This window comes from Rhinopithecus bieti, unplaced genomic scaffold (genome assembly GCF_001698545.2).
Source record: "Rhinopithecus bieti isolate Rb0 unplaced genomic scaffold, ASM169854v2 scaffold_20175, whole genome shotgun sequence".
Classification (NCBI taxonomy): domain Eukaryota; kingdom Metazoa; phylum Chordata; class Mammalia; order Primates; family Cercopithecidae; genus Rhinopithecus; species Rhinopithecus bieti.
Window position 1 is genome coordinate 1,934,311 of NW_016809984.1, and position 12,045 is coordinate 1,946,355.

Here is a 12,045-nt window from a genome sequence, read left to right on the forward strand (position 1 = left end):
TCCTGATACCAGCGAGCTCCAGGTCAGGGCCTCCAGTAATTGTTAAAATGTCATAATGGGTTACAGAGAGTAAAAGGAAACTTCTGTGATCGTTTCTCAGGGCACCAGTTCCCTGACTATCACTCTGAGCTGAACATGATCACCTTGGAGCTGGCAGATTTGGTCCTGAATCTCTGTCCCAGAAGTTTGGGACAGCCCTGCACAGCCAGCTGCATCCTGTGCACAAACCTGCCTGCCCTAGTGTGGAGCAACCTCAGCCCTGACATATGTGAAACTTGGGGACTGCAGGGAGAAAGAAAAAATAATTTCATGATGCTGGAGCCAGCAACCTCGGGCTTTTCTGCCATTCAGGGCTGAAGGAAATAAGGCCAGGCAGCTCTGCTCAGAAGATGCCGCTGCTCCCGTAGGTTCACTGCAGAATCACCTTCTCTGCTTGATACAGAGGTAGAGGACATGTTCATCATGGGACAGCTGGCGCTCTCTTTTTAACGGCAGGGAATTTCATTCTGGAGTCAAGATTGTCGATAGTAGCGTAGTGTTGAAGGTAAAATCACAGGGGTTTGCTTTGTATAATTTAGGGTGAAGAAATTGAGATTTGGGAAAAGTGGAGGAGAGAGAATATGATTAAAGATTTTTGAAAATAGAGATAAGGCAGAAGGTGGTAAGAAGTGGTGTTCTGTGCACCAGGAGCTCTCTTCTCACCCTTCCCCAAATTTTCAATATCTAGAAAATATAAAGGAAGGACTTACAGCAACTCGCGTCACTGGTGGCCAGTCCCAGTTGGGGATATCATCAAAGAGCCGCTTGCCTGGCGTGAGAGTCCTGGAGTTGGTTCTGATGTCTTCCCTATGGTCTTCTGGCCTGAATCTGAACTCTTCAGGACACACTCAAGCACCTTCCAGAACACAGATGAGGTCATTTTACCCTTGACAGTAAACAGGTAAAGGCTCTCCAGTTTCCCTCCAATAAATTCTACTTCCCTGGGATGCCTTTCTAACGCTCATCACTTAGATCCAATTACCTTCTGTGACCAAACAGCTCTTTCAACATTTCCTAAAACTCAGCAGCCTTTATATGCTCTGCATTTGTCCTCACTATTTCCATGGCCTGGACGAACCTTTGTTCTCCTAAGACATTACCAGGTACTGATCATCTGTGACGGACAGGCTCACACCTGCTTCTCCCTTCACTTCCTACTGTGACATTCCCTGGGACTGTACTGTATCACTCTCTTTCCTTGATTTTCATGGGAAAAGCCAAGTATATAATTGGTTCTATTTGATGTTTGTAAAGTGAGTAAGTTAATCCTACTTATACTGAGTCCTGGAGTATGATTAATCACTGTCTTCCCTTCACAAAGGATTCTTCTTACCTGAAATATCATGGAGAATGATTATGAATAGCCTCAGTATTTCATGCAACCTCTGCAGTATTCTGAGCAGTTGTGTGGTTCTAGTCTGGATTGATGAGCAGTGCTGTGAAGTACCGTAACTGTGTCTAACGCTGCAATTTGCAAATGTTCTTTTGGAGCAAAGAAAATCATGTTATAGTAATATTTATCCAGTCTCACCATCCTGCAAAAATATTCTTTGTCATAACCACACTTCCTCAACCACATCTTTAGAGATTTGATGAGGCTGGAACATCATCAAAGATGCTTTTCAGAAATCAGCCTAAAACACTGAAAGGAAAGTCAGCTGAGCTCAGTCATGGAATGTTATCATCTTTGGCAAGTAAAAGATATTGTGTGTGGCCGGACTCTGTGGCTCACACCTGTAATCCCAGCACTTTGGGAGGCTGAGGCGGGTGGATCATGAGGTCAAGAGTTCAAGATGAGTCTGGCCAACATAGTGAAACCCTGTCTCTACTAAAAATACAAACAGTTAGCCGGTATGGTGGTGTGTGCCTGTAATCCCAGCTATTTGGGAGGCTGAGGCTGGAGAATCTTGTGAACCTGGGGGGTGGAGGTTGCCATGAGCCGAGATCTCGCCATTGCACTCCAGCCTGGGCGACAGCGTGAGACTCCATCTCAAGAAAAAAAAAAAAAAAAGATATAGTGTGTGTGAATGTGTGTGTGCATGTGCATGTGTGTGTGTGTGTGTACATGTACGTGTGTGCATGTGTGTTCTTGTGGAAACTCATTCACATGGACATAGTTTCTCTGGGTCTCATTACTAAGAGGTGCTGGGTCACTGGTGGAGCTCGTAGACACTTCTGTGGAGTGACAGGTAATGTCACAGCCAATTGAATCTGCCGAAGTTACAGCTGAAAGGGTTGTTTATTTCAAGATTTTGTAAGTTCAGAAATACATTTATAAAAATCTAAGAATTTTCCTTCTAAAATATACTATGTAAAATTTGCTAATAATTCATTTAAATACAAATATGAAAACGTGGGTCTGATTAATCAAAAGGAACGATTGAATACAGTTTCCAGGCTAGGTCTATTTGATATCTTCACACTGTTTAAATCTGTGACCTGTATTTTTCAGGCTTCTCTCATCCCTCCTAGCATACTAATTGCAGTGCTGTAACATTGTTTATTTTGCAATCAAAATGTTGGTTAATGCATACTTTTGCCTCCGCTAGCTAAAGGTGGACTTTAAGGTCAACTCTAGATTGGCCCTTCTGGGGAAGTATAGAGGGGTGTGTGAGAGGGTCGGGATTGCAGGAGTGAGAGCAGGGCATCTGTTCCTTCTTTGGACAATCTTGAGCTCATTAGGCCAAATGTGAATCCATGAGACTGCGGATTTTTGGCCACTTGGTGGCGCTGTGGCTCCACAGTGCTGTAAGAGACCCTGGGTAGGACTGGAGGGTGGCCAGGAGAAGGCTGAAGGGGATGACGGGCTGCCTGATGGCGTCAGCCGCCCTTTGGGATTCCCTGAGTAGGGCCTGGACATGTGGAGTTAAGCACAGACCCCTCACTGCCAAGGAAGGGCAGGGGTGCTAGAGTCTTCAGTTTGCACCAAGGAGGGAGTGTCTCTGCCTCTGCATGGGGAGTGGAGGATGAAGGAGCTGGGATGGCAAGGACTGGGAATGAGTGTCAGGCCTGGGACAGGGAGGACAGAGGAAAGGCAGATGTGACGTAGGCATGTGGGGACTGTGTTCCACCGGCCCCACCTTTAGTTTCAGGGCTGTGTAGGACAGGAAGATCTCCTGGCGTAGCAAAGCCTGGGCCCTGCCGATTGTAGCAGCATGTAGGGGTAGCCTGCAGAGAGTAACTGGGAAAGGCCAGTTCTCCAAGGAAACGCCAGAAACTTTCCTGCCCCATTCAGGAAGTAACTGTGAGGCAGGTGCTTCCAGCCAGAGGGGCTCAGGCCCTGCCAAGCTTACAGGGTTTTCTTTCCCAGACATTCCCTGCTGCTTCTATATGTGATCTGCTTTAAAGCTCACTGAAATCACAAGTATTTATTATTTTGCCTGTTTTTGTATCTGAGGGAAGGCAGCTGCCCCTGGTCTCATATTTAATAACTGGCTGTCGTGTGTTCTCCAACACCTCTCCACCCTCCCCTACTCTGTACATCTGTCCCCTCATCTGGCTTCCTCCTTTCAGGTCCCGTTAGCAGGAGGGGAAGGTCATGCCTCCTATGTGACCATTATAACCTCTACCTTGACAAGTCCAAGAAACATATGACTTCTAGGCTAAAGCATATCCATTCATCCTTCATGGCAGCAAAAAGAAAGATAAAATTTTCTACACTGTAGACTTTCTGTAACTAATGCAATCTACCTTGAGGAAAAGTAACATGAATAATTGTTATTCATTAGTTAGTTTATTTTGTATCTTTTCTTCAATGAAGTTTTGAGGCCCTTTCTTTGTATATTTTATGACATAAAATAAAACATGACAAAAATTGTTTAATAAAAAATATTTCATTTTAGAGTGTTAAGGCTTAAATTTATTTTGTTTTATTTTAGTTTTACTTATTCAAAGTACTTTACTTGGTTTCTGAATTATACAAATTTCTCCTTCTTTCTCTTTCTCTCTTTAGCTACCTCCCCCATTTTTTGCCAGCATTTTAATTTAATGTGGTAGGAACATGGAACATGAGATCCTTATGTTAAATAGATTTTTAAGTGTACAATACAGTATTGTAATCTACAAGTACAAGGTTGTACAGAAGCTCTCTAGATCTTACTTATCTTGCTGACTGAATTTTTATACCTGCTGACAGCAATTCCCCATTTTCTCCACTCCCAGCCCTTGGATATCACCACTTTTATCTTTGCTTTCATGAGTTTGACTTTTAGGGAGCCTACTATAAGCAGAATCATGCAGTATTTGTCTTTCCGTGCCAGGCTTATTCACTTAGCACAGTGTCCTGCAGCTTCATCCGTGCTATCACGAATGGCTGGATTTTCTTCTTTTTAATGCTTAATAATATTTCATTGTATGAATATACCATATTTATGGTCTTTCACTGTTTCTACGAAACCATCTGTCACATGAGTGGCATAGTCATCTGCAGAACCGAAAGCATGGATTACATTAATGCACATTCACACTTCAATTCTACTCCATGGGCAAGACTTAGAAAAAAATAATGATTCCATCATTTACTGTTATTTTACTATACACAGAATAGAAGTCCTTCTTTTGGGAAGTTTCAGTTATTTAGAAATTCAAGTGTCAGAAGAAAACCCTAAGACACAAATGCTTTTCTCATGGTACAGGTGAGACAACTGGCCCATTGGTTAAATAACTTGACCAAATTAAATAGCTATTAGGATGTAGTACTGATACTCCATCCCTGCCCAGTCTAAGTTCAGTGTTTACAGCTCTATAAAATATTTCATAAAGCTGCCAACCTACAATAAATTGGAATGTTTTCCTCTACATCCCTTTTAGACCTGCTGGCTCTAATAGCATCATAGTCAGAGATCTGTTTACCCTGGAGACAGTGGTGTAGGGAAAGTGGTCTGAAGAGGCACCATGACTCCCAGCCGTGACTTCCACTCTAACACCAGCTCATCGAGATCTGAGGCCAGATCTTAAAGGGTTTAGTTTTAACATTTTTTTATCTATAAAATGAGACTACCACTCTCCATCAGCAGAGATCTATATAACCTTTAATGGCATAAAGTATCTAGCATATAGTAGAAGCCTAGATATTTTGGTTTCCTTTGCTGGTCTCAGACAACTGCTTCCACCATGCCAATGTGCAAAGACAGATATGGACACATTCTGCAAAGGAATCTTAGGTTGAGGACTCAGAAGTCACAGAAATGGAAATATATATGCCTGATAATTCATTTGATAAAATTAACTAGAGGATGTAGCATACATATCTCCTCAGACATTTAAAATCAACATTTTTGATATATAAATTATATGAAGCAAACGCGACACCTTTTAAATGAACGGATCAGTGATTTTTGAGCAACATATATCAACGTATGCAACCCACCTCTATGAAGACGTATCTGCCTCACCCAGAAAGTCTCTCACTCCCCTCTGCAATGCCTCTCTCCATCCCAACGACCAATCACGTGACCTCTATCACTGCAGAGTCATTTTGTTCGCAAAAATTTTTAATGCAAATGTCAAACCTCTTCTGATTAATCCCCTTGAATACACAGCTAAATAATCAAGGCAGGGAGGAGTTCCTGGGAGGTTTTCTGGTTTTAGAAGGGGTTGAAGCCATGTGAGCTACCTGGCCCATGGTAGGGACAATTCTATCTGTAGTTGGATGTTGTGCCAAAATAACCTCAAAAGGTTTTTTCAGCTAATAGAAGCTGATTCTACAAAATCTATTCATTTTCATTCGTTTAGTTTCTCATCAACTCATTCAATCAAACAAATTTATGTTACTTTTTGACAAAAGTTAATTATCTTTAAGGAAATTATTTTGCGTTCCCATCAGACACACATGCAGCTGGGCTTCGTGTTCACACAGTGAGCATGCTGGGGTCAAGCAAACCATCATCACAGCGACTTACATTGACAGACGATGTCTTATTGGGAGAAGGGTTCTCTTTGACTTCACCCCAAGTGTCCAACCCGTAAAACCTGAGCCTTGAGCTAAAATCGATCTTCCTGTTCTGGCCCTGCCCTGGGCACCAGGCCACTGTGCTGTGTGTTTCTCTGTCTCCTGAACCAGAGTCCTGGGCACAGATATGGAACCTATTCATGGGCTTGTTTGATCCCAGCTGTGACTTTCAGTACCAGATGTCCTTTGCTGTGACTTTCATTTCTGTTTTCTTTATTCTTAAGTTCCATAGATGCTGAGTGACCCAGACCCTGGTTGTGCTCTTGTGCTGAAAGGAAACAAGCACATGGGGAGGTGAGCAGAATATGAAACAAAATAATGTATTTACAACCAGTGGCAAAACTTACTGGCAGGTCCTTTGTCCAAACACTGTTGAGAATTTGAAGATCATGACAGCAGAGTTTAAAACTAAGTGCAGCATCCTTCCAAATGTGGGGCTCTGTGCACCAAAGGTACAGTTTTGGAGCTCCTTTTTTTAAACAAAACCAAAAACCAAAAACACTCCATGTTCATGGTTGCAGGCCGTGAGAGAATATTTTCTTTTACATTTTAATTTAATTTTATTTTCCATATGTTATTGGGGTACAGGTGGCATTTGGTTACATGAGTAAGTTCTTGAGTGACGATTTGCAAGATTTTGGTGTACCCACTACCCGAACAGTATACACTGCACCATATTGTGTCTTTTATCCCTCACCCCTTCCCGCTCTTCCCCCCCAAGTCCCCAAAGTCCATTGTATCATTCTTATGCCTTTGTGTCCTCATAGTTTTGCTCCCAGATATCAGTGAGAACACAAGATGTTTGGTTTTACTTTTCTGAGTTACTTCACTGATAGTCTCCCATCTCATCCAGGTAGGTCACTCCAAATGCTGTTAATTCATTCCTTTTTATGGCTGCAGAGAATTTCATTTTATATATATATATATATTTTTTTTATATTATATATATCACAGTTTCTTTATCCACTCGTTGATTGATGGGCATTTGGGCTGGTTCCTTTTTATATATTACTAAATTAATGGCAGGTACATTCTTCCTTACCTTAAAGTCTTGCCCTGTCCCCCCAAGTCCCTTATACATCAGGACACCTTTGTGCCCATAGATCATGGGCAGTGCTGGGCAGCCACCATCGTCCACACAGAGAGGGCAGTCAGCAGCATGAGGTGGTTCTGTCTGCTGCAGTCTCACCCCAGGCACAGAAACAAGAGCCCTGGGTTGAGCTGAGGGTGCTCAGCTGGGTTTGTCAGGAGTCCCATCTGTCAGTGAATTGACAAGAAACAGAACAAAATGACTCCTCCAATGTTGATGAGCCTGCCCCTGGGATTTGGAAACTTGCTAACAGAGAAAACCCATATAGACAAAGGATTTTAAACAGGATTATGGTCAATTAAGCAAATTAGGAAAGGATGCTTGAAGGAGTATTTGGGACACAGGAGTCAAAAACACCAGGAAGACATGAGGAGGTGTTTTAAGATTCTAGACTGTAGCAACACTTAGATAACCAATATCAGTGCATTAATGAGTTATTATTATGATTGTTATTATTTTGAGATGGAGTCTCATTCTGTCATCCAGGCTGGAGTGCAGTGGCACGATCTCGGCTCACTGCAACCTCCGCCTCCCTGGTTCAAGCGATTCTGGTGTCTCAGACTCCTGAGTAGCTGTGAGTACAGGTGCACGTCAGGATGCCTGGATAATTTCTGTATTTTAGTACCGATGGGATTTCACCCTGTTGGTCTCCAACTCCTGACCTCAAGTGATCTGCTCTCTTCAGCCTCCCAAAGGGCTAGGATTACAGGCGTGGGCCACTGTGCACAGCCAAGTAATTATACCATCATGGGAATACAAAATATACTTTGAGCTACAAACTAATTACCAAAAGATCTAAAAAAAAAAAGATGGTAGACTTGCACCAATTCAGACAAAGGCATTCTTCCCATCCAAACTCTTCACTGGTGAATTTATCTTGAATTTGACCATCTGGGGAAGGGGCGTGGCCACTCCTGACAGGAAGGCTCTAGGGCCCAGGCAGGGAGTATGAGGTCTCAGAATGATGCCCTTGAAAGACCTGTTCCCCTTTCATCAATGTACAGACCCAGAAGACCTCTCCGTCCTGCAGCCCATGCCATGAGCATCAGGCTCCTGTGCTGTGCGGCCTTTTGTCTCCTGTGGCCAGGTGGGTCCTGGGCAGGGCCCCTTGCATGGATTTCAAGGCCCAGCGCCTTCCCACTGGGGCTGCAGCATCAGTTTTGTTCTTCTCTGCAGGTCCAGTGAGTGCTGGTGTCACTCAGACCCCAAAATTCCAAGTCCTGAAGACAGGACAGAGCATGACACTGCAGTGTGCCCAGGATATGAACCATGAGCGCATGTACTGGTATCGACAAGACCCAGGCATGGGGCTGAGGCTGATTCATTACTCAGTTGCTGAGAATACCACTGACAAAGGAGAAGTCCCCGATGGCTACAGTGTCTCCAGATTAAACAAAAAGGATTTCCTGCTCAGGCTGGAGTCGGCTGCTCCCTCCCAGACATCTGTGTACTTCTGTGCCAGCAGTGAAGCCACAGTGCTGCATGGCCGTCTCCTCTCTGCACATAAAGGCAGGAGAGGCTCTGCCCTCATCCCCACCCCAGACTCAGCAATGCCCTTGGTCCTACCACCAGAAACTTTGGAGCCCCAGTGGGCCCGGGCAATGCCAGTCTCGGTCTGTGCCAGGTGCCTCAGCAGTCGGTCTCAGCCCGGCCTGGACTGGACTGGTCCCAGCACCTCAGATGTCTTCTTTGTCCCCCTCTGGTCTTTCCTCTGAGCTGTCCTTTTGGGCTGGGACCAGGGCTTTCTCAGCTCTGACTTTCCTAGTCATTCACCTGAGTCTGAGGCCTCGTAGGTGAAATAGGCTTTGTATTTCAGATCCATCTAGACTCCCATCTCTACCTGGGTACCAGATGCTTTCCTCTCTATGGTTTTTCCTGATATTGAACCCTAAAGTCATCTTAGCCACAGCCTGCATTTCCTATATTCACAGTCACCCTCCAATACCTTGCTGGGTTTCTCCTCCCCGACCTCCCTGCCCTTCTCTACTCTTGCCATGTTGAGAGACTCCAAAGTCCACTTCCTGTGCCCTGGGCTGGAGATTTCCTTTCTGTAGTGGTCAACACCTACCTGTGCTTCAGATCTCAGCATGATCAGCCCTAGTGATAATCACCACTATGCTTCCCTCGGCTCCCAGCTGAGGTCAGTTTCCCTTTAATAATCTCTCATGCTATCCTGTGTCTGTTAGTCAGTAGAATTTAGCACAATTGGAATCATCCAGATACTTTAAACCCCATGAAGGCCAAGGCTATGTCTGCTTTATATCCCAACAGCAGTGCCTGGCACAGGGGAAGACCCATTTCAAGGAGAATGAATGAGTCAATGACGCAGTGAATGATGGGTGGATGGATGAACGAATAACAGAAGCATCCTAGATCTATTTCACCCTGGCAGAGATCTGGTATTAACTACAAGAAATCTTACCCCTTTGATTGCTGGGCTTGGGTAAGTCCCTGAAACATATATATATTGTATCTATTTCATACATATTATATCTATTTCATATATATTATATCTATTTCATATATATATCTCACAGTTTCTTTATCCACTCATTGATTGATGGGTATTTGAGTTGGTTCCTTTGTATTTATTACTAAATTAATGGCAGCAATACATCCAGAACATTCTTCCTTACCCTAAAGTTAGCCTTGTCTCCCCAAGTCGCTTACACATCAAGACACCTTTGTGCCTGTAGATCATGGGCAGTGCTGGGCAGCCACCATCGTCCACATAGGCAGTCAGCAGCGTGAGGTGGTTCTGCCTGCTGCGGTCTAACCCCAGGCACAGAAAGCAACAGCCCTGGGTGGAGCTGAAGGTGCTCAGCTGGGTTTGTCAGGAGTCCCATCTGTCAGGAAATTGACAAGAAACAGAACAAAACGACAACTCCAATGTTGATGAGCCTGCCCCTGGGATTTGGAAAGCTAATAACAGAGAAAACCAATATAGACAAAGGATTTTGAACAGGATTATGGTCAATTAAGCAGATTAGAAAAGGATATTTGAAGGAGTATTTGGGACACAGGAGTCAAAACACCCGGAAGACAGGAGGAGTTTTCTAAGATTCTAGACTATAGTAATGCTTAGATAACCAATATCAGTGTATTAATGAGTAATTATTATTATTATTATTCTGAGATGGAGTCTCACTCTATCACCCAGGTAGAAGTGCTGTGGCATGATCTCGGCTCACTGCAACCTCTGTCTCCCTGGTTCAAGCAATTCTGGTGCCTCCGACTCCCGAGTAGCTGTGACTACAGGTGCACGTCAGGATGCCTGGATAATTTCTGTATTTTAGTACAGATGGGATTTCACCATGTTGGTCAGGCTGGTGTCCATCTCCTGGCCTCAAGTGATCTGCTCTCTTCAGCCTCCCAAAGGGCTAAGATTACAGGCGTGGGTCAGCGTGCACAGCCAAGTAATTACATCATCATGGGAATAAAAAATATACATTGAGTTACAAACTAATTACCAAAAGATCTTAAAAGATGGTAGACTTGCATCAATTCAGACAAAGGCATTCTTCCCATCCAAACTCTTCACTGGTGAATTTATCTTGAATTTGACCATCTGGGGAAGGGGCGTGGCCTCTCCTGACAGGAAGGCTCTGGGGCCCTGGGAGGGAGAATGAGGTCTCAGAATGATGCCCTGAAAGACCTGTTCCCTTTCACCAATGCACAGACCCAGAAGACCCCTCCATCCTGTAGCACCTGCCATGCGCATCAAGCTCCTGTGCTGTGCAGCCTTTTGTCTCCTGTGGCCAGGTGGGTCCTGGGCAGGGCCCCTTGCATGGATTTCAAGGCCCAGCGCCTTCCCACTGGGGCTGCAGCATCAGTTTTGTTCTTCTCTGCAGGTCCAGTGAATGCTGGTGTCACTCAGACCCCAAAATTCCAAATCCTGAAGACAGGACAGAGCATGACACTGCAGTGTGCCCAGGATATGAACCATAACTACATGTACTGGTATCGACAAGACCCAGGCATGGGACTGAGGCTGATTCATTACTCAGTTGGTAAAGGTAGCACTGACACAGGAGAAGTCCCTGATGGCTACAGTGTCTCCAGATCAAACCTACAGAATTTCATGCTTAGGCTGGAGTCGGCTGCTCCCTCCCAGACATCTGTGTACTTCTGTGCCAGCAGTGAAGCCACAGTGCTGCACGGCCGTCTCCTCTCTGCACATAAAGGCAGGAGAGGCTCTGCCCTCATCCCCACCCCAGACTCAGCAATGCCCTTGGTCCTACCACCAGAAACTTTGGATCCCCACTGTGCCTGGCCAGTGGGAGCCTTGGTCTGTGCCAGGTGCCTCTGCAGTCAGTCTCAGCCAGGCCAGGACTGGTCTCAGGGCCTCAGATGTCTTCTTTGTCCCCCTCTGGTCTTTCCTCTGAGCTGTCCTTTTGGGCTGGGACCAGGGCTTTCTCAGCTCTGACTTTCCTAGTCATTCACCTGAGTCTGAGGCCTCGTAGGTGAAATAGGATTTGTATTTCAGATCCATCTAGACTCCCATCTCTACCTGGGAACCAGATGCTTTCCTCTCTATGATTTTCCTCATATTGAACCCTAACGTCGTCTTAGCCACAGCCTGCATTTCCTATATTCACAGTCACCCTCCAATACCTTGCTGGGTTTCTCCTCCCCGACCTCCTTGCCCTTCTCTACTCTTGCCATGTTGAGAGACTCCAAAGTCCACTTCCTGTGCCCTGGGCTGGAGATTTCTTTTCTGTAGTGGTCAACACCTACCTGTGCTTCAGATCTCAGCATGATCAGCCCTAGTGATAATCACCACTATGCTTCCCTCGGCTCCCAGCTGAGGTCAGTTTCCCTTTAATAATCTCTCATGCTATCCTGTGTCTGTTAGTCAGTAGAATTTAGCACAATTGGAATCATCCAGATACTTTAAACCCCATGAAGGCCAAGGCTATGTCTGCTTTATATCCCAACAGCAGTGCCTGGCACAGGGGAAGACCCA

At 44.9% G+C, this 12,045-nt stretch overlaps 1 gene segment (V, D, J or C); it reads left to right on the forward strand.

Annotated features, from left to right (window-relative positions):
- Positions 1 to 8,032: 8,032 nt before the first annotated feature.
- On the forward strand, positions 8,033 to 8,794 carry LOC108541483 (T-cell receptor beta chain V region CTL-F3-like). The segment is given in 2 exon segments: positions 8,033 to 8,166; positions 8,256 to 8,794. Coding segments are annotated over 2 exon segments (630 nt in total).
- Positions 8,795 to 12,045: the final 3,251 nt, after the last annotated feature.